Here is a 24561-nt window from a genome sequence, read left to right as displayed (position 1 = left end):
CAAAGCCTTCACAGAGATGAAACTTTGACACATCCCTGATTAATGTTCACTAATGAGTGTCCAGAAACTGCCGATGTAACTGAATGTCTACTGATAAACGGGCCATGTTATTTGCATGTGACAGCAACACCTACATTTTGATGTTACAAACTGTGTGTTTCAGCCTCAGGAATAACATGTAAAACTTTCTTTGTGAACTAAAGACAATTAAGTACAAATAAATTCTACTAATCTGTCAAATGAAATTGTTTTTGCCAGTAGTTATCTAATTGGTTTGATGTGTCCTGCCACGAATTACTCTCTTGCACCAACCTTCATCTCAAAATAGCAGTTACACACTACATGCTCAATTAACTCCTGGATGTAGGCCAATCTGTCTTTCTCTTCAGTTTCTACATCCCCTTCGTCTTGTCAGTCTTTCCCCATGTCACTAATTCTGCAAAGTACCCCCTCATTACATATCCAACAGTCCACCTAATTTTCAACACTTTTCTCTAGCACCACATCCCAGACACTCGTAGTCTCCTCAGTCACGGTGTTTTGCCACTGTCTACGATTTAGTATCATACAAAGTAGTTCTCCAAACATAGATTCTCATAAATTTCTTCCTCAAATTATGACCTAATTTTCAACACTTTTCTCTAGCACCACATCCCAGACACTCGTAGTCTCCTCAGTCACGGTGTTTTGCCACTGTCTACGATTTAGTATCATACAAAGTAGTTCTCCAAACATAGATTCTCATAAATTTCTTCCTCAAATTATGACCTTTGTTTCATAGTAGTAGAATTATGTTGGCTAGTTGTATCAATTTTGCCTTTGCTAGTATGTTTTTATGTCCTTCTTGTCTTGTATATCATGGGTTATTTTGCTTACAGAATTCCTTAATATCGTCTACTTCATGACCACCAATTTAAATGTAAAAAATTCCAATATCTGCTACTTCTCATTAGAAATTTATTTCCGTCGTTCATTCTCAATTAATATTCCTTACTCATCAGACTCTTCATTCAATTCAACAGATCCCGTAATTTTTCACTTTCTCTGAGAACAGCAGTGTCATCAACAAATTTTTTCTTTGACATCCATTCACTGTTAATCTGAATCCCACATTTGAACCTTTATTATATTTCCATCATAGCTTCTTCGATGAATGGATTGAATAGTAGGGGAACCGACTGCACCCTGTCTTACACACTTTTAATCTGAGCACTGTGTTCTTTATTTTCCAGTATTCTTCCCTCTTGGTTCTTGTACCTACCTGTCTTTCCCTGTAACTTACTTACATTTATGTAAGACTTTCGAAGATCCTGCAGAATTATATATTGTCGATCACTTTTTCTAGGTGAAAAAAACCTCTGACTGTATTTTGACTTTTCGTCAGACTTGCTACCATTATCAAGTACAAGTTTCGAACTGCCTCTCTGGCGCCTTTACCTATCCTAAAACCAAACTGACCGTTATCTGACAGTTTCTCAATTTTCTGTTCCATTCTTATTTATACACTCCTGGAAATTGAAATAAGAACACCGTGAATTCATTGTCCCAGGAAGGGGAAACTTTATTGACACATTCCTGGGGTCAGATACATCACATGATCACACTGACAGAACCACAGGCACATAGACACAGGCAACAGAGCATGCACAATGTCGGCACTAGTACAGTGTATATCCACCTTTCGCAGCAATGCAGGCTGCTTTCTCCCATGGAGACGATCGTAGAGATGCTGGATGTAGTCCTGTGGAACGGCTTGCCATGCCATTTCCACCTGGCGCCTCAGTTGGACCAGCGTTCGTGCCGGACGTGCAGACCGCGTGAGACGACGCTTCATCCAGTCCCAAACATGCTCAATGGGGGACAGATCCGGAGATCTTGCTGGCCAGGGTAGTTGACTTACACCTTCTAGAGCACGTTGGGTGGCACGGGATACATACGAACGTGCATTGTCCTGTTGGAACAGCAAGTTCCCTTGTCGGTCTAGGAATGGTAGAACGATGGGTTCGATGACGGTTTGGATGTACCGTCCACTATTCAGTGTCCCCTCGACGATCACCAGTGGTGTACGGCCAGTGTAGGAGATCGCTCCCCACACCATGATGCCGGGTGTTGGCCCTGTGTGCATCGGTCGTATGCAGTCCTGATTGTGGCGCTCACCTGCACGGCGCCAAACACGCATACGACCATCATTGGCACCAAGGCAGAAGCGACTCTCATCGCTGAAGACGACACGTCTCCATTCGTCCCTCCATTCACGCCTGTCGCGACACCACTGGAGGCGGGCTGCACGATGTTGGGGCGTGAGCGGAAGACGGCCTAACGGTATGCCGGACCGTAGCCCAGCTTCATGGAGATAGTTGCGAATGGTCCTCGCCGATACCCCAGGAGCAACAGTGTCCCTAATTTGCTGGGAAGTGGCGGTGCGGTCCCCTACGGCACTGCGTAGGATCCTACGGTCTTGGCGTGCATCCGTGCGTCGCTGCGGTCCGGTCCCAGGTCGACGGGCACGTGCACCTTCCGCCGACCACTGGCGACAACATCGATGTACTGTGGAGACCTCACGCCCCACGTGTTGAGCAATTCGGCGGTACGTCCACCCGGCCTCCCGCATGCCCACTATACGCCCTCGCTCAAAGTCCGTCAACTGCACATACGGTTCACGTCCACGCTGTCGCGGCATGCTACCAGTGTTAAAGACTGCGATGGAGCTCCGTATGCCACGGCAAACTGGCTGACACTGACGGCGGCGGTGCACAAATGCTGCGCAGCTAGCGCCATTCGACGGCCAACACCGCGGTTCCTGGTGTGTCCGCTGTGCCGTGCGTGTGATCATTGCTTGTACAGCCCTCTCGCAGTGTCCGGAGCAAGTATGGTGGGTCTGACACACCGGTGTCAATGTGTTCCTTTTTTCATTTCCAGGAGTGTATCATTCTCATCAGCAGCCGGATGTATGAGTTCCAAAGACGATTGTGCTGTTGTTTTCACAATTATCTGCCCTTGTTACCTCTGGAAATATTTGGATAATTTTTTTCTGAAAGTGTGACGGTACATTGATTCTACACTCTAACTTGGATAGTCGTTGGGTGCCACTTTCCCCTATGAACTCAGTAGTCATGATAAAATTTTATGTATCCTCTTAGCTTTATTTGTTATCAAATCGACCAAAGTTCTTCTAAATATTGCCTCTAACAGTACATCCTCTATATTTTCCACGCCAACACAGATTGCTTCGTCTTACATGTCACCAGAAAAGTTCCTCCTTCATAGAGGCTCTCAATGTAATCTTTCCATTTATCTGCTCTCTCTTCTGACGTTGGGAATGGAATTCCCATGGTAATTATTGTTTTGACTGTTCTATACTCTGTGACAGTCCTTCCTACGACTGTTTGTTTAAAGTTTTGTCTTAAGTTTTCTGCAGTTATTTAGCCTTGGCTACCTAGAACATGGTACTTATGTCATTCCTAAATGACTTTCATCGAGGTGACAAGTTATGCAAAAGTGATGTGCACATACGAAGATAGCGGTAGTATCGTGTACACAAGATATGAAAGGGCAGTGCATTGGCGGAGCTATCGTATGTAATCAGGTGATTCATGTGAAAAGTTTCCGACGTGATTGTGGCCATATGCCCACACAGCGAGAATTAACAGATTTTTCACACCGAAAGGTAGTTGAAGCTAGACGCATGAGACATTACATTTCGGGAATCGTTAGGGAATTCAGTATTCCAAGATCCACAGTGTCAAGAGTGTGCCGAGAATACAAAATTTCAGGCATTACCTGTCACCACGGTCAATGCTGTGGCTGACAGCCTTCAGATAACGACCTAAAGCAGCGGCTTGTACATAGGTTGGTCAGTGCAAGAGACAAGCAACACAGCGTGAAATAACCGCAGAAATCAATGTAGAAGGTACTACCAGCGTATCTGTTCGGAAGTGCGGCTAAATTTGGCGTCAGTGGGCTGCGGCAAAAGATGACCAATGAAAGTGCATTTACTAACAGTATGTTGTCACATGCAGCTCCTGATCTCATGACCATATTGGTTGAATCCTACACGAGTGAAAAAGCGTGGCTTGGTGAGGTAAGTTTCGGATTGAGTTGGTGAGAGCTGATGGTAGTGTTAGTGTGTGGCGTTGAGCGCACGAAGCTACAGACCCAAGTTGCCAACAAGGCACTGTGGAAAATGGCGTTGGCTCCATAACGGCGTGGGCTTTGTTAACATGGAATGGGCAGGGTCCTCTGGTACAACTGAGCCTATCATTGAATGCAGACGGTTATGTTTAGCTACTTGGAGACCATTTGCAGCCATTTGTGGACTTCATGCTCTCAAATAACGATATCATGTAAGTGGGCCAAAACTGTTCACCACTCGCCTGGGGAAGATTGTGGACCACTCGAGTAAATGATTTGGCCACCTGGATCGTTCAACATGAATTCCATCGAACATTTATGGGACATAATCGACAGGTCAGTTCCTGTACAAAATCCTGGACCAGCAACACTTCGGCAGTTGTGGGTGGCTATAGGGGCAGCACGGCATATTATTTGTACAGGGGACTTCCAACAACTTCTTGGTTCGCCGCCACGTCGAGTTGTTGCAGTAGGTTGGGCACAAGGAGGTCTGACATGATATTAGGAGGTATCCCACGACTGTTGCCACCTTAGTGAATATAGCTGTCATCCTGTCTTCCTCTGAATATTTTTATACTTTCTTCTTTCATCGATCAGTTGTATTTTATTTTCTTACTGAATATTTCTTCGAAGTTAGCTTCCCTTTATCTGTGTTCGTCTGTCCACCGTCTGTGATTTTACTTTCTAGAGATGTCCTCTCCTCTTCAACTGAACAGCCCGCTGTGATATTCCTTACCGCAATATCTACATGGTTGGTAAACTTTAAGTTTCATCTCTCAGTACTGCAGTATGCTACATCCTTCTACACTGAATCTTCTGGTCGGTTCTCTTAAACCTCACTCTGATCTTCATAATTATTAAATCTATGTTTACATCTGGGAACGCCTTACATTCCAATAGCTGATTTCGGAATCTCTGTCTGACTATGATGTAATCCAGCTGGAATCTTCCAGTGTCTCTGGGTCTTTTCCAAGTTCCTTTTTTCCTCACATGATTGCTGAACAGAGTATTCGTTATTACCATCTCAATTTGATTGCAGAAATCAATTAGACTTTCACCCGGCTCATCCCTATGCCAAGCCTGTATACCCCATTACCCTTTCTTATTTTCTTTCCCCTAAAACTTCATTTCAATTCCATACTTCCTCTATTTTCTCCTTTTACTTGTGTCGTTGCCATGTGTATCTGAACTATCGTTGTTGGCGATCGTTTGATTTCGAATCTGGTGAGAAAAACTCTGTCATAGAGCTGTTCACATTAGCCCACTCTCTCTCTCCTACTTCTTATACATAACGATCCCTCTCCCATTACACCATTTTCGGTCGCTGTTGATATTACCCCAATGTGTCTTATGACAAATTCGTAGCCTTTTTCTGTTTCACGTCAATGACCCCCACCGTATCTAGACTGGGGCCTTTGCACATCCGTATTTAGACTCCCTAGCTTTCCAATTACGATCAAACTTCTGAATTCAAAGCTCCAAGTCGTAGAAGGTTATCCCTTTGTAAATTATTCCGTCTCGTTTTCATGGTCAATTCGACCTTGGTAGTCCACTCCCAGAGATCCAAAAGGGTAACTTGTCCGGAATCTTTTCTCAATGCAGATTCCTTCAACACAGTTTCCTGTTAACGACGTATGTCCTATGGATACAAGTTATGTGGTTTTAATTTATTTGATTCCATTGCCTTCTGCATCCTTGCGTCATTGACCATTACTGACTCTTCTCCCTTTTAAGGGCAGTTTCCCACCCCAAGGACAAGGGAATGCCCTGAAGCTCTGTCGTTCTTCCACCCTATTTGACAAAGCCTTTGTCAGGAAAATGACGACTTCTTACGCTGGATGTCTTCTGCTGACATTGCTGTTAATTTTTGTTCAGAGGTTAAGCAGTGCCTGTGTTGAAAACTGGGACACAAAAAATTTTGATCACTAGTCAATGACGCACTCCTAAGCCATTGGTATATAAAAGCAAACACTGTCCCAACGTTTATTAGATTGGTTGGTTTTTGGGGAAGGAGACCAGGCAGTGAGGTCATCGGTCTCATCGGATTAAGGAAGGAAGTCGGCCGTGCCCTTTGAAAGGAACCATCCCGGCATTTGCCTGGAGCGATTTAGGGAAATCACGGAAAACCTAAATCAGGATGGCCGGACGCGGGATTGAACCGTCGTCCTCCCGAATGCGAGTCCAGTGTCTAACCACTGCGCCACCTCGGTCGGTCAACGTTTATTAGAGTATCGTATAAAAATGTGAAGTAAGTCGTTCAAGAACTTTTTGAGATTTTGGTATCATTGTTAACAACGTCTTTTACTTTCGAAATAATACATACAATGAAGGATTGCAGCACCAAGAAGAAGAAGTGCGACATAAACGAAAGTTGGTAGGCGTGTTTCTACATCTGAATGATGATGACTTTTCGCGGCAGTCACGTCGCTTAAGAGTGGCGCTAGTAGCACCACTGTGAGGAAGCAAATGAAGCCTGCTTTAATTATACGCTGCAACGGGCTCGAGCGTTAGTTACATTTTGAGATTGGACGCAGTGAGTTGATGTAGGGCAAAAATGTTTTTGAGAGTTCAAAGACGCATTTATCAACATCTCATAGGGATTAAACGAAGTCTGTAATGGGGCTACGAGATGCTGGTTGTTCCTTCCGTGATGCAGAAATATTTCACAGTAATGTAGCCACTATACACGCCTGCTGGCAGAGTTGATTACAAGAACATTCGGTTGCAAGAAGACTGGGTTCCATACGGCCAAGTGGAACTACTGAGAGGGAATACTATCGTGTTCTGCGTATTACTCTGGCGCATTGTAATACATCTCCAGCAGCAGTTTGAGCAGCAGGTGTCACCAAGTAACACAATGAAGTATTACAAATCGGTTACTTTAAAGACAGCTCCGAACCAGATGCTCTGTAGCATGCGTTTCACTGATCCCAAACCACCAGCCTCCCTGCCGGTATTGGTCATGTTTTGATTAGGCCAGTTGGGGGCCTACAACCAGTCTTTCTGTGTGTTAACACACTTGACCTACACCTGGAGTTATGGTCTGTGGTGCGATTTCGTATGACAGCACGAACATTCTCATGGTTATCCCACACACCTTGTCTGTTTCAATCTGGTGATTCGACCAGTTCTGCTGCCATTAACGAACAGCATACCAGGGGGAGTTTTTCAACAGGATAACGTTCGCTCACTTACCGCTCTTGTAACCCAACATTCTCTATAGAGTGTTGACAAGTCTCTTGGCATTCTCAATCATCAGGTCTGTTTCCAGTCGAGCAGATATGGGACATCATCATACAGTAACTCCAGCATCATTCACCAACAGCATTAACCGTCCCTGTACTGACCAACCAGCTGCATCAGGCATCGAACTCCATTTCAAATACTGATATCTGATACTTGATCAACACAATCCATACATGTTTGCATGCCTGCATTCGACCTTTTGGCAGTGCACCACCATTTCACGTTTCCAGTGGCTTATCTCGCACTTATATTAACTTGCGATCCTGCAATGTTAATCAGTTAAATATGTTACCCTGGCAAATGTATTCCCGACGTTTCACTGTTCTATATTAACAAGTTTTTGGTTTTGTGATTCTTTTAATTCCGTGTATTTATGAGTGTAAACTATTTTTGTTTAAAGCTGTTCTCGCCTTTAGTCTTCCAAAGCCTATATTTATGTAGGACCTCTTACTAGTCACCACAGTCGTCTGATGCCGAAGAAAAAAGGAAGCCTTGGCTCTCTTCGCCCCGTACATTATTATTCACACTACTACCATGTTACACACGATCTCTCCAGGCTGGTTTTCTTAACTCACTCTCAACAAACTTTTCACTCCATTATCGAGTATTGTCTTAATATGTTTCATTTCCTGCTCTTAATAGATTATTTCCTCATGCTGATGTTTCTCTGTCGCTTTTTAGCCAGCTGTCTCCTCTTTTTATATTAGTCTTTTTATGTAGAAATATTTTTCAATTTCCATGTCTTGTCTCTTATTCAACAACAATAATTTACCTTGGGTTGTCGGGTGTAATTCAGCGGATTACTCGTATTTCCCTTTTTGTGTATTGGTGTGAAAAGAACAATTTTCCAGTCTTTAGGTGCGGATCTTTCTGTGACCGAGCTGATGTATGTAATTGCTAAACATGGAACTTTTGTGACAGCATATTCTAATAGGAACCTGACAGACATACAATCTGGATCGGAGGCCCTGCCTTTATTAAGTGATTTAAGCTACTTTGCTACACCGAGGATATCTGCTTCTATGTTTCTCACTTTGAAGTTATTCCTGATAGGAATTCAGGAATATTTATTTCTTCTTATTTGGTCAAGGTGTTTCGGAAAACTATGTATGATAACTCTGCTTTAGTGGCACTGTCGCCAGTGACTTCACCATCGTTATGACACAGTGAAGGTTATTGATTGCTTCTTTCCACTAGTGTGCTTAATGTATTACCAGAATATCTTAGGGATTTCTGCGAGATTACTAGACAGAGTTTTCGCGGAAAACTGAAATTGCTCCCAACACACCAGCACAGTCGTTATTTTTGGGGAAATATTTAGTGTTATCTTACACAAGTCAGCTGTGTTAGGAGCTGAAAACGAGTCATGCAACAAACCTGTAGAAGGGTGTATAGATCCCCTTATGTCCTTGCCTCGTCGAACGTCACAATTAATGAAAGAAAGAACTTTATACGAGACCTACAACTTCTGCTTCGTCAAAAACGTAAAATGGCGACATTCGATTTCTTGACTTTATCACTTTGCTAACTGCCCAACATGTCGCTCTGTGATTGTGGACAGGTTCCACGTAAAGTGACTGAACTCACCGCAGGAGAGAGATGGCGACGTCATCAGGCTGGGGAGTCGTCTGGGGAGTGGTGGGGGGCGCAGGTGTGGCTGACCTCCGGCTGTCGTCGCTGTGGCCACTGTGCAGCTGCAAGGAGGGGCCGGTCCTGCTCTCTCCAGCGCTTGGCGTGCTGCGCAGAAGGAACACCGCCTCAAAAAGAGTTTTCACATCGAGTCCAGTGGGCAGATTACCACAGACTGTACGGCTGAGGTACTGTCCACACACAGATAATAGAACACACACTGCCAACGACAGTAGTGGCCCACGTAAGACGAATGACAGCATTCTGGTAATCATACATCTTCCTTCTCCTCATTTTCTCATACCTGTAGCCTAGCATATTACACAATATTTGGTACAAAATAAAGTATAAATATAAGATTTGTACAAAGCTCAACAATTGTGCTTACAACAACCATTGGTCAACATAGTTTCAATAGACAACAGCATAATCACAGAGAAATTTGAAAGAGAGTACCCCATCAATGCACTTGTGGTACTGCCGTCATGAGATGGTGTTTGTAGCTCGTGTGTTAAGGGGGCTTGGACGCAAAACGAGCCGACTTGGAGCCAAAGAGGCACCACAAGACACTAATCTCTACTGCCTATATTTTTACAAATAAATTCATAGAATTTTGTCAGCATCACCAGGATTCACAATTCATAGCAATGGAAGTTCAAAAACATAACGAAATAAATTTTTTTACAAGTGAAATTTCATAATTATTTCTATTACTATTGGCTGCATTTTTTGCTATAGGTACACTTTTCTTCATACATAAGAGAGATTCCTCATTAAATTTTGCACAGCGTACAATCCATACTTATAGGTGTATGAAATATAATCGATTAAACCTGTACTGGCAATAGCAGCGTCACTTCACGAGGAATGACTGTTAGTTACACGCATGTACAGTCTATGTAGAATCAGTGAATGTGCTGTCCATTTACATACGGGGAAGGTATGCTGACTTTGAATTAGGGAAGTCTGTGATGACCTGGACGCTCATCACGAGCATTTCGGAATGCACGACTTGTTGAGTGTTCAAGAGCGCTGTGGTGAGTGCCTTCGACATGTGGCGAAACCAAGGTGAAACTATGTGCAGATGTCATGGGCTTGGGCGGCCAACCCTCATTACATATCTCTAACGCTGTAGGCTGGGCAGACTGGTAGAACGCGACAGACGGTGCTGGCTACAAGTGTGTCTGAACACACAGTGCGCTGAAGACACCTAACATTGTGCCCCTGCAGTTGACGACCCAGACATTTGCCAATGTTAACACCACGATATCAGCAGCTATGACCGATATGGGAATGTGACCATTAGCAGCTCCTGGACACCTATGCCGTGGGGCATAGACAAACTGGAGCTGGTTCCATTGTGCTCTAGGGAAATTCAAGTTGACATTCATAGGTCCAGTACAGATTGTGCAAGGCACCATGATGGCCAACAAGTATTATACACTGGTTCCAGACCACATACTCCCCTTCATGAGGATCGTGTTTCAAGATGGCAGTGACATTTTTCAACAAGGTAATGTGCCATATCACAAGGAATGGAAGTGATGGAGTATTTCGAGGAACAGAGTGGCGAGTTTCAATTAATGTGGTCACCTCACAACTCACCAGATGGGAATGCGATCAAACAATTCTGGGATGTGCCTCGACTTGTCGTAAGAGCTCATTCCCCGGCCAGGAATTATTGGGAATTAGGTGCCTTGTGTGGGCAGTGTGGTGCCAATTCCCTTCCAGACTATGACATGTCACTGCTGCTATCCATTCCAAAGGTGAACATATCAGCTATTACATAGGTGATTATAACGTTCTGGCTGATGAGTGTTTATGTTTTAGTCTTCAGTGTTATCTTACACAAGTGAGCTGTGTTAGAAACTTAAAACAAGTCATGCTAAAAACTTGTAGAATGGTGTAGAGACCCCTTATATCTTTGCCTCATCGAACGTAACAGTTAATGAAAGGAAAAACTTTATACGAGACATACAACTTCTGCTTCGTCAAAAAAATAAAATAGCGACATTCGATTTCTTGACTTTATCACTTGGCTAACTGCCCAACATGTCGCTCTGTGATTGTGGACAGTCTACACGTTAAGTGGCTGAACTCACTGCAGGAGAGAGATGGCGACGTCATCAGGCTGGGGAGTCGTCTGGGGAGTGGTGGGGGGCACAGCTGAGGCTGACCTCCGGCCGTCGTCGCTGTGGCCACTGTGCGGCTGCGAGGAGGGGCCGGTCCTGCTCTCTCCAGCGCTTGGCGTGCTGCACAGAAGGAACACTGCCTCAAAAACGGTTTTCACATCGAGTCCAGTGGGCAGATTACCACAGACTGTACGGCTGAGGTACTGTCCACACACAGATAATAGAACACACACTGCCAACGACAGTAGTGTCCCACGTAAGACGAATGACAGCATTCAGGTAATCATACATCTTCCTTCTCCTCATTTTCTCATACCTGTAACCTAGCATATTACACAATATCTGGTACAAAATAAAGCATAAATATAAGATGTGTACAAAGCTCAACAACTGTGCTTACAACACCAATTGGTCAACATAACTTCAATACACAACAGCGTAAATCACAAAAAAAATTTGAATGACCATAACCCTTAAATGCACTTAATGTGGTACTACCGTTATGAGATGGTGTTTGTAGCTCGTATGTTAAGCGGGTTGGACATCAAACGGGCCGACATGGAGCAGAAGAGGTACCACAAGATACTAAATTCTACTGTCTATATTTTTACAAATAAATTCATAGAATTTTTGTCAGTATGACCAGGGTTCACAATCATAGCAGTGAAAGATCAAAAACATAACGAAATAAATTTTTTTTACATCTGAAACTTTATAATTTTTTCGCTTGCTATTGGCTGCATTTTTTGCTATAGGTACACTTTTCTTCATAAGTAAGAGAGATTCTTCGATTAATTTTGCACAGCATACAATCCATACATAAAGGTGTATGAAATTCTAGATTTTATTTAATTTACAAGAAAATGAATGACCTGTTACATTTTAAACTTCATGTTTAGAAAAAAACTCAAATTTTATAGTTAATTATCTCAAACTTTACCACAGTTTTTAATAGAGATGGAAAATTCTAGAGTTTTGCATTAAGGAGTTAGTGTTTAATAAGGATACCACGTTGGAAAAGGAATGAGATATTTATTTTGGATGTTACATGTACCTGAGAACAGAAATTTGTGTTTTGCAGAAAATGGCCATTAAAGTTTCTGGCTGCATTTGGCATCTTTTAGAACTGTCCAGCACCATAAAGAGGTTCTTTTCCATTTTGTAAATCAGTTTTCGTCTTTTCCACATTCCTCCACTTCCAAAAATTATTTACGTGCTTTCACTACACGCTCTCTATTTATCGCATATAAAGCTTTGATGCAGTTCGCTCTGCCCTTGATTCCCATTTTCTCTAAAATACATATCCGGCTTTGCACACCATCATTAAAACATGTAACTGCATCATAAACACCAACAGCAAGTGCATCTCTTCCACACAAACATTGGTTTTTGGCAATCTTATCCATGCACATTCATTAAAGCTTTCATTGGTGTTTGGGTGCCGCCATCAAGACATTTCTTCTATGTCAATAGTCCTTTGTTACACGTATGTCCATCTCTGGCGCAAATATAAACATTCGAGTTCTACACAGTGAAATACACGTATGTATGACAGCAGACGTCTGTGGTAAGGGGTGTAGTGCTTCATCTTGGTACACGTAGGACCAAATAGCGTGCCTTATAATCACTGAAATATATTTATTTTATACATCAAACTATTCAGAAAGATGTACTATACAAAACAGACATATTTGCGAAAAGTCGATTTTTTTTTACATTTTTGACTTCCTACCCGCTTAGGAGACAGGAATCGAACTATAGGGGGAAGAAATTGGAGACAGGTATCTAAAAATCTCTTTGGGTTCTTTCGTCGCTGTTGTCTGTCAGAATGATGCGAAAATAATCCCAGAACACGAAGAAATGGGATATAAATCAAGAAGGAGATGAATTATGCCAGTGATATGATGTTGTGCAAGGTTGTTAGTCTGTGGGATGTCGCTTCCGAACATTATTGATGGCCAAAAACGACACAAGAACGGCAACGCTCGCGTGACGTGAGATGACACGGTGAATGGCGCCAGTTCTGCCCTGGGGCCAGGATGACGACAGCCCAAGTCGCCAGCCGCCCCAGGCGTCGCGTCGCCCCCTGGATGAACGGCAGACAGCCCGGTGGCTGCATCGGGGGTCACCACTGGGTGAGGCGAATGCTGCGCCGAAAACTGGAGTCGACCTCCATGTCTGTGTACAGCGAGAGAAACTCGAAAGCGCAGAACTGCTCCTTTGCCAAGCAGACTACTGTCACAAGGGACGTCATTTCCGTCTCTCCGCTCACTACTCGGCATCAAAGACAACTGAGGCGTAAGGTATTTATGGTATAATGAAAAAGTTGATCTATGAGTACTAGAAGTAGAAATGTAACATGTAGGGATTAATTCTTATCACTTTACTGTTCCATCAAGTCGTTAGACTTCCACGAGTCTTAGACAGAGTTCTCGTACGCCATTACCGAGTAATTGCTGCACTGCGAGTTTTTTTCTGTATTTTGGTATTTTAATGCCTCACAAGAATGTGACAAAATAGCCAAATACAGTATGTCTACAAGGCACAATGTCGTTGATAAATGTTGCATAATATGAAACGAATGAGGTACGATAGAAGACAGTTACCGAATTTTCAGATGTTTATGTGAATTTCGCCCACTCATGGTGAATAGAAAGAAACGCTTGTTGCTTACTTTCATGTTCCTTGCATCAAATTGCACGATAGATCGTCATGTGGTCGAATGAGTCATTTTAGATGCAAATTGCCAGTTCATTTATACGTCTATTTGTACTCTAAACATCACCATACAATTACTATTCTTTTTCCCCAAAAATGGTAACTAGAAATACAGATTGAGTTATCAGTTCCCACACATAACTTTTTACACATTACTAACATAGAAAGTCTTCTACAGAGTAGAAGGAGTTCTCAAGCAGAAACTTTTTCAATTTATTTCCAAATTTTACCATACTGTCTGTAACACATTTTATATCACAGGGTAAGTGGTCAAAATTTTTTGTTCAAACCTTAATGGCAACCTAAAGAAAACCTTAATATTCAGTAATGGATGTAATTTTTTCTTCTATTATTGTAATCATGTACCTCATGGTTCCTTTTGAACTGTAGTAGATTGTTTACAACAAGCTTCATGAGGGAATAAATATACTGTGAAGTGGTAGTCAGTAGGCCCAACTCCTTAATCAGATGGCTACAAGACGATCGCGCATTAGCGCCACATATTATTGTTACAACTCGTTTTTGGGAAATGAAGACCTTCTTTCTTAAAGATGAATTACCCCAGAACATTATTCCATATGACATTGCTGAATAAAAAGGAGCAAAATATGTCAACTTACTGATTTATCTCTTTTCAAAATTTGCTATGATTCTAAGTGCAAATGTAGCTAAACTATGTTTTTTTTAGGAGTTCCCAAATTTATGTTTTTCCAATTAAAATTCTCATCAATATGGACACCGAAGAATTTTAAAAGTTTCCACATTATGTATTACTTCACCAGCATGTGTTACACTTATCACTGATGCAGTACCCCCAGAGGTGCAGAACTGTATATAATGTGTCTTTGTGAAATTCAGGGTGAGACAATTTGCAGAAAACCAAACAATGATACTTTTCAGAACTTTGTTTACCACATCTTCCAGTTCAGTATTAATACTGAGAGTGATAACAATACTGTTGTCATCTGCAAAAAGAACTAATTCTGCTTGCTGTACATTAGATGGTAGATCATTAACATATATGAAAAACAGTAGTAGACCTAAGATTGAGCCTTGGGGAACCCCATATGTGATTTCCACCCAGTCAGAATTATGTCCCTGAATTCTGTTGGTTGAATTACTACTAAATACAGCTTTTTGAAACCTTTTTGTTAGATGTGATAAGATGCATTGGTTGACTACACCATCAACCCTACAAAATTTATGTAGCTGTATATTATTATTTACACCATCAAATGCCTTGGATAGGTCACAGAAAATACCCACCGGTGCTGTTTTGTTATTTAATGCTTGTACTATCTGGTGTGTGAACATTTAAATGGCATTCTTAGTAGAGCACCCCTTCTGAAAGGCAAACTGTGATTTGGTGACAATATTATTGTTGCCAAGGTGTGATAATCTTCTACAATACATCACCTTCTCAAAAATGTAGGTAAATGATAGAAACAGTGAAACAGGTCGGTAGTTGCTGATGTCTCTCTTATCTGTGAAATAAAAGGTGTCACATTCAAATTCAAAACTGAACGCTATTCAGTCTGTGAATCCAAAGAAGAGTGAAGATACCGATTGAAACAAGTGTACTGTTACAAGTCACTGGTGCAGAATTAATAATGCGATGCGTGACAGATAAAATTGAAGCATACCGAAAAAGCGGTGAGATGTCATTCTGGGTTCTTACACAAACACACCATCAGCTGCAGTGTAACTGATCAGGGTTTCAAATCTCCATGACAGGTAGACCGGACACCACAGCACGTTTATATAACGCCCGTGAACAGTGTCAGATGTTGTGTGATACTTGTGAAGGATACAGAGACACTTTCTACGCATGCGTTATCTGCAGCTGACAAAATTTGCAAGCTGCTCCACTCTTGATCTCCAGTTGCATGGCTGGTCTAATTGTGCAGCAATAAGATTTTGGGGCACTTAGATGTTACAATGTAGCAGTGTTGAGTTGCACATGACCACGAGGGCAGGCATTATCGTTGTCAAGGTTACAGTCTATCGTATCTGGTCAAGACAAGGGAAGAATGCCATATTGCATACTGGGCTCACAGCGACCCCTTTACAACTGTGCCTACCAATGCACTCCAAATAATGGTCTTTTATCAGCAATGTGTTATCCTGCGCTTTGGTTCAGAGATTCATTTATTGGTTTATTTATTTATTTATGTCATTTTCTCAATACCCTCTAGGGTGGAACAGCGATCATTGCAATTTATAAATAACAGACACATTAGCCAGAACATTATGAGCACCTGCCTATCATCGATTAAACGTGTACTGGCAATAGCAGCGTCACTTCACGAGGAATGACTGCTAGTCAGACGCATGCACAGTCGATGTAGGATCAGCAAATGTGCTGTCCATCTGTAGAAGGGGAAGGTAAGCTACATGTCTCAGTTTGAAGGAGGGAATTTTATGATGACCTGAACGCTCATCACGAGCATTTCGGAATGCACGACTTGTTGAGTGTTCGAGGAGCGCTATGGTGAGTGCCTTCGACATGTGGCGAAACCAAGGTGAAACTATGTCCAGACGTCATGGGGTTGGGTGGCCAACCCTCATTACATATTGCGAATGTTGTAGGCCAGGCAGACTGGTAGAACGCGACAGACGGTGCAGGCTACAAGTGTGTCTGAACACACGGTGCCCTCAAGACTCCTAACAGTGTGCCCCTGCAGCTGACAACCCATACATTTGCGAATATTAACACCATGACATCAGCAACTATGACTGAAATGAGCACTTGACCGTTAGCAGCTCCTGGGCACCTATGCTGTGGGACAGAGACAAACTGGCGCTGGTTCCATGGTGCTCTAGGGAAATTCACCTTGACGTTCATAGGTCCAGTAGAGATTGTTCAAGGCACCATGATGGCCAACAAGTAATATACACTTGTTTCAGACCACATACTCCTCTTCATAAGGATCATGTTTCACGATGGCAGTGGCGTTTTTCAACCAGGTAATGCACCATATCACAAGGAATGGAAGTGATGGAGTATTTCGAGGAACAGAGTGGCGAGTTTCAATTAATCTGCTGGTCCCACAACTCACCAGATGGGAATGCGATCGAACACATCTGGGATGTGCCTCGATATGGCATAAGAGCTCATTCTCCTGGTGAGGAATTATTGGGAATTAGGTGCCTTGTGTGGGCAGTGTGGTGCCAATTCCCTTCCAGACCATGATGTGTCACTGCTGCTATCCATTGCAAAGGTGGACATATCAGGTATTACATAGGTGATTATAATGTTCTGGCTGATGAGTGTTGATGTTTTAGTCCTTAGTAGCAGTTTTCATTTAGCCTACTGGTTACTGGTTTTGGTACACAATACCACCTCAGAACATCCTCTGCCATGCTCTCGGGAAACTACTATGTATCTCAAATATGTCAAGCTTGTTTTTCTCTTATTTCTTCCTTATTTTGAACATTATAATATGGTATGTCTAAAATATAAGATTTTCACTGTCCTTATTTCTGTCTACTAGTATGCCACAACATTTATATGGATATCGATGTGGTGCTCTACATAGTGGCATTCGTTATTTCAAATCATCTTGCCTAACTTTCCTATTTCATTTTACATATTGCTATTAACACTACAATGAGAACTGATACTGTAATTGCAGTAATAAACAATATAACTCTTACAGCTATTGAAAGCCTCTATTAATACTACATCACCATGAATTTTCTCTAGAAGCTACAACTACTACTGTTACTACTATGTTACTACTGACAGTTGTTACTAATATTAACACTAATACAAATACTTGTACTACAGTTGCAAAAGATTACATTATATTTTCTGACTCAGAGAGAAAGGTTACTATCTTACTGCCTTGTATAGCTTTGCTCTTTCCATATACAGTAGTCTAAGGTGGACGCACATACACACGCAATTTATTAGAAGGTGGGATCAAATAAAAGCAGCCAGAGATTAGAGTTCTATAGTACAAAGCAATACAACAGAGGAAAGTAAATGCAGCACTATGATGACTATAGCAGCTTTTGAAAATGAGCACCATTCATCTCTTGATGCTTTTGGGCCCTGGTCGGTAGGTTGCTGAAGGCGGATCGAAGGTTGGATGCTTGAATTGCTGCAGTCTCATCTGGAGTGTTCTGCTGCAGTTCTTGATGACTGTGAGGGTTGTTGTGATTGTCTCTGCTCTTGAGGGCTCTCGTGCAGTGTAATAACACACTGACAGATCAGGTGACAAAGATGGCCAGGTAGGGCCCCAACCAGGCTGACCTAGGCTAACAACTGTGAATCATGAAATTGTGTATCTGTGCTCAAAGGTTCGGCTTGCTGCATGACCAGTTGCTCCATCTTCTTGGAACAACTGAACACCTTTCCCTCCTCCATTAACGCTACCACAAATAGCTCCCAAATGTTGGCAATGTGATGGGCCAAAGTCAGCAGCTGATTGAAGAAGGTGAAACCAGTAATGCTGTGTGCAGGCATTGCACACCAAAATCCAACCTTATTATCGTGCAAAGGTGTTTCGTGGAAGTTCTGCTGACTCTCTGCTACCCAAGACCTGTGATTCTGTTACTTGACGTAACGACTCAGCTGAAATTAGTCTCCATCAGACATAAAGAAAAGATCCATGTCCAAGCCATTCATTGTTATCTCAGTGAATGGACATTCACCAATGGGGAGGTGCTTAGGAACATCTGGTGGTTTTAATGCATGACCAACAGACATGAGATAGGGATATACAGGGTGGTCCATTGATAGTGACCAGGCCAAATATCTCACGAAATAAGCATCAAACGAAAACACTACAAAGAGAGACACTCGTCTAGCTTGAACTGGGGAAACCAGATGGCGCTATGGTTGGCCCGTTAAACAGGAACCCACATTTTTTATGATATATTAGTGTAGTACGTAAAGAAATAGCAATGTTTTAGGTGGACCACTTTTTTCGTTTTGTGATAGATGGCGCTGTAATAGTCACAAATGTACAAGTACGTGGTATCACGTAACATTCCGCCAGTGCGGACGGTATTTGCTTCGTCATGCATTACCCGTGTTAAAATGGACCGTTTACGAATTGCGGAAATGGTCGATATCTTGTAGACATATGGCTATTGTGAGCAAAATGCCAAATGGGCGTGTGCTATGAATGCTGCTCGGTATCCTGGACGAAATTATCCAAGTGTCCGGACCAATCGCGGGATAGTTACGTTATTTAAGGAAACAGGAAGAGTTGAGCCACATGTCAAACGTCAACCACGACCTGCAACAAATGATGATGCCCAAGTAGGTGTTTTATCTGCTGTCGCGGCTGATCCGCAAATCAGTAGCAGGCCAATTGCGCGGGAATCGGGAATCTCAAAAACGTCGGTGTTGAGAATGCTACATCAACATCGATTGCACCCGTTCCATATTTCTGTCCACCAGGAATTGCATGGCGACGACTTTGAACGGCGTGTATATTTCTGCCATTGGGCACAAGAGAAATTACGGGATGATACTACAAGATGTTTCACTGCATGACAGAATGGCGATGTACTTCCAACATTATGAATGTCCGGCACATAGCTCGCGTACGGTTGAAGCGGTATTGAATAGCATATTTCATGACAGGTGGATTGATCGTCGAAGCACGTTCACTGGATCTGACGTAGTCGGATTTCTTTGTGGGGAAAGTTGATGGATATTTGCCATCTTGATCCACCGACAACGCCTGACAACATGCGTCAGCGCATTGTCAATGCATGTGCAAACATTATGGAAGGCGAACTACTCGCTGTTGAGAGGAATGTCGTTACACGTATTGTCAAATGCATTGAGGTTGACGGACATCATTTTGAGCATTTATTGCACTAATGTGGTATTTACAGGTAATAATGCTGTAACAGCATACGTTTTCAGAAATGATAAGTTCACAAACGTACATGTATCGCATTGGAGCAACCGCAATAAAATGTTTAAACGTACTTACGTTCTGTATTTTAATTTAAAATACTACCTGTTGCGAACTGTTCGTCTAAAATTGTGAGCCATATGTCTGTGACCATTACAGCGCCATCTATTACAAAGCGAGAAAAGTGGCCTAACTAAATCGTTCATATTGCTTTACGTACTACACGAATATGTAATAAAAAATGGGGGTTCCTATTTAAAAAAACGCAGTTGATATCCGTTTGACCTATGGCACAGCCATCTAGCGGACCAACCATAGCGCCATCTGGTTTTCCCCTTCAAGCTAGACAAGTTTTTTCATTTGACGCTTATTTTGTGAGATATTTGGCTCAGTCAGTCAATGGACCACCCTGAATATGCAGGTCTGCATAATCAGTGTGATATCATGGTCTCTTGTGACAGGTGTTGGATTGATTTGGTAGGTCTCTGCAACATTTTCTGGCGCACTGCAGCCATGTTTTGTGGTGTGCAGGGGAGTTTAGGCATCTTTTTTTACTGGTTCAAAACAGATCCTGTTTGACAGCAGTTTCGGATTAAGCGTTGCATGGGACTCGTTGCTCACACTTTAACACCACTAAATTTTGCAGAAAACAACTGAACACACCATTTCCATGACTTCGTTCTCACATAACTTTTCACAACGAACACCTGCTGCTCCAATGAGAGTACCATCGCCCCCTTTGCTCTGCTCCACTCACAATGGCACAGCCCGCACTACAATCTGAACTGATGTGAATCACGTGGTGGATCACATGGCGTGCATGTCACAGGGTGTGGCTATTTGCATATACTCACGTGCAAACGTATCCAATCTCCCAGGCCATTTTCATTTGCTCCACCCTGTACTAACAGAAGTATCTAGGGTCTCTCCAGGTTTGGAGCCAGATTGGCCACGCTATCATGTCTGGCAATATTTTACTGCCTCGAGACAGCATTGCAACCGATAAAAGTGTACCACTTATATTTCACTCATTTTTCTAATCTTCTTAGATACACCTCCCTTAACACTTTTGTTATTGCACCAGCCAATCGCAGTAATGTATTGTTTTGTTCACAGTCCCTAAGGCCATGAGCATGTCTTCCTCATACCTGCATTGGTGTCAGAGACTACTTGCAGATGGACTATGGAATTATTGAGCCATGTGTAGCTGTCATTACTACCAACACAGAAAAGGCTACTACTGTGGTGGTGCTGTGAATATAATGCATAGACTACTGGCATTACAGCAATGAATCACATTTTGTACTGGACCAGATGAGCACCGTCAGGCCCTATGGCGGCGACCTTGGTAGAGGTCGCATTCTTCCTGTTTTCTGGAGACGTGCAGCAGTGTTACTCCTGGTGTCATGGTGTGTGGAACCACTGGGTATGACCTGAGCTCAAGACTCATACTGACTGAGGACACTGTCAGCACAATGGTACGCCACTGACATCCCGTGTCCCTATTTGCTGCCTCTCTTGCAACAGTGTTGTGACATCAACAATCAACAGGAAAATGCTCACCCACACATGGGATGTATCTCCATGAATTGTCTGCATGACGCCGAAATACCCCCATGTCCCGAAAGACATCCAGATCTAACAAGTAGGATCATGTCGGGTGTCAATCCACTGCAGTCGTAGTAACCGTGATATCAAGGACGAATTGCAATGTTTATGGGCCACTTTGCCTCAAGAGAGGATATAATGACTTTAGGATGCTCTTCCCAACAGGACCAACGCATGTGTCCAGGTGAGTGTGGTTGCAATGCCAAATTATAAATCGGTTCATGCCACTAAGTTCTGTGTAAATTTTATTGGATTTTTCAATGACTGATATAATGTCACATACTGTCTCAACCTATGAAGTATCATTTAGTTTCGTTAGCCCTTCCAGATACTTCAGTTCTTGTTGATGTAATGTATATTTAAACATAAATTCCACATGAAGTGATGTTCATAGTCTTACGTGGATGTTATCTTTCCAGTCTTACATGCTTCACTTTCTGCAGACTCTACCTTCCACTTTTGCAGCTGGTAAAGTCCATAAATTTATGTTCATCTCATATAGCAATGCACCAGCAACCTACTTCCACATCCATTCCCTTCAATATTAATTTGGGAGATATATAACCAACAATGAAACTAGAAACTCCATCCACTACATTAATAAATACAGAAACTTTGGAAAAGAATTTTAGCTTAGGAAACAATCCCCATACTACCACACTGAATGAACATAATGCAAAGAAAGATGTTGACATCGATTAAAACAATAAGTTTACTGTTAACCATTGCCATCTCTGCTTTTTAGAAACTAAAATTCGATTTTTTCGCCAGAACACTTCGCTAACGCCACCCTCCTCTAATTTGTTTAAAGATATGCTTATGTAGTGACAGAACTCACGACATGCCACAGACGGGGGCTGAGTGGGGACCTGTGGTCTGCACAGCTGTGACGAGGGTCTGGCCTCAGTCTCTGTGCTCACTGTGTGGCTGTATATTGGGGGTTGGTCCTGCTGTGTCCAGTGGCTGCCCCACAGTACAGATGTAGACTGTTCCGATACATGTATTAACACAGAGACCACTGGGCAGCTGCCCATCCACAGATAATGGGACCAATACAGCCAAAGGCGACAGTGGGTCGACTAAGATAAATGACTTACCTAGTGAGACAATCAGTTTACACACTGCCTCTCATGAGTTCCTCATACTAGCAGTTTAACATACCAAGTTACAATCACTCAGAAATTAGATTGGCAAAACGTTTAAATTTACTTAATTTGCTACTATGTCCATCAGATGGTGTTTGTAGGTCATATGCTACAGACTGGGCGGTAGGGGGAACCTACAGTAAATATGGTAACAGATACTTCTGAAATGACTGGGGAAGAAAATTCAGAGAAAAATGGAGCACAGTATTTGTCATATTACGAAGCTACTGCAGTAAAAATTTAACTTCCATTAAAACCTTTATCACAGAATTGAAACTTCGGCCAATAGATTTATTTGATTCACACTGGCCAATGAGCACTCACACGAAACAGGTGAACGTTGAATAGTACCTGACTGGGAGGCTGAACAAGTCTATGAGTATGATCAGGATAATAAGCAGACACATTAATTTCATATATATATATATATATATATATATATATATATATATATATATATATATGCCTAAGGGCTGATTACAGGTTGTCTCTCACTGAAATCAAGAATTTGGTTTTGTTACTTGGTTCAGTGTAATGATATTTATCAGACTGTATTAGTATATGTCATGGATACAAGAATGATTCAATATGATTGAAAACCACGAGAAATAGGTTACATAAGGCAATGCACCAAATATATCTCAGTAAAGATTCATGAAATCATGCTTTCACATAGACAGTAGAGAAAGTCCATTGTGCCTTCTTCAAGTTAGAAGAAGATACAGGCAAATATCTGGAGGCTACAAGGTAGTCACTGAAGTGTTTGAGTGTGAGTGTGAGTGTGTGTGTGTGTGTGTGTGTGTCTGTGAGTTTGTGTGTATGTGTGTGAGAGTGTGTGTGTGTGTGTGTGTGTGTGTGTGTGTGTGTGTGTGTGTGTGTCTTGGTTAACGTTTGTGATTTCTCACGACGAAACTGGGCGATGAATTTACCATTGACATAAGAAGAGAGGCTTCATGTATATGCACGTAATGTGGATGGATACTTGTGTGTGAACTGGTTGTCATGGTAAGCAGATGAATAGCTACAATGCAATAGTGTACATAGCTTGAGGCAATGAAGTAGATACTGGTTGGGTCTTGTGAAATGCACGCTATTTAAGTTAAGAAGTGGATTTTCCAACTTTACTTCTAAATAATTCAGATAGAATTACATATTTAAAGTTAATGTGTAAATTATAGGCATCTTGAAAACATGGCTGTGGCGATAAGCATTTTCATTCAAACCTTGATTTTCGTTTAAAATGATGGAATACACTTCTGTAACAATAAAAATAAATGAGAAATGAATAATTGAGTGTAAGGATTATTATGTGAAGTATATGAATTCCAGCTTTTGAAGCAGCTCAGTAAGTGGTGCATAAATATTCAGATATATCTAAAAATAAAAGTAATTTATGATAATTACTAGTCACTAGCATTGTAGTGAGTATTTATAATATGATATGTTCATAAAAAAAAGAACAGAAGTATCTAAAGATCTCTTTCATTTTGACGTGGTTGGGGATGGACCAATAACTGGAACAGGTCAGAAAAGGAAAACACTAAGTTCTACCAGAAGAAAACACTGCATGACTAATATTTACAAAAACCACAGGGAAAATTAAGCAAAGACTGGTCAGTAGATATTTGACAGACCCTCCTCTAAGAGCCAAGTACGGAGTTTTCACACAAAAAAGCGCCTTCCTTTGTGTGTTGCACAAGGGAGTGCACTGAAGTATGGCAATATCATGGGAAAGAACAGACTAGAAGCGGGAAGGAAATGTGAAGAAAGACAGAGCATTATGTGGAACTGCCTGGAGCGGCAGAGCTGTTATGAAACCCAGTCGCCTTTCTTGTGAGGTGGTCATGTGGTGTTTAGGAATTATGTTTTCATATCATCTTCTTCAAGGGAGATGTTCCAAATATGCTCCGATTGAGAATGACAACATATTCCTTAGAGATTAGTAAACTTCAAAAAAGTTTTTTCTAATTCCCCTCGAATAGTTTTTTAGAGTTAATGAATTTTGTTACAGAAATTGTCAGCGAATCCCACATATATACCTAGAAAGTAAAAGGGAGATACACAACACACAAA

At 42.0% G+C, this 24561-nt stretch overlaps 1 protein-coding gene across 4 annotated transcripts in view; it reads right to left on the bottom strand.

Annotated features, from left to right (window-relative positions):
* Positions 1 to 24561, bottom strand: part of LOC126213461 (inversin-B-like) — a 107062-nt gene that overhangs the window by 6320 nt on the left and 76181 nt on the right. The window contains exons 4-5 of one of the 4 annotated variants that reach the window (XM_049941230.1): positions 11109 to 11258; positions 8965 to 9114 (exon numbers count right to left, since the gene is read on the bottom strand). In XM_049941230.1, the coding sequence (XP_049797187.1) occupies positions 8965 to 9114; positions 11109 to 11258 (300 nt within the window). The remainder of the gene's footprint in view (positions 1 to 8964; positions 9115 to 11108; positions 11259 to 24561) is intronic. The other 3 variants (XM_049941231.1, XM_049941233.1, XM_049941232.1) reach the window with 3 other exon arrangements.

Source organism: Schistocerca nitens, chromosome 11 (assembly GCF_023898315.1).
Source record: "Schistocerca nitens isolate TAMUIC-IGC-003100 chromosome 11, iqSchNite1.1, whole genome shotgun sequence".
NCBI lineage: Eukaryota > Metazoa > Arthropoda > Insecta > Orthoptera > Acrididae > Schistocerca > Schistocerca nitens.
This window is presented reverse-complemented; position numbering and strand designations above follow the sequence as displayed.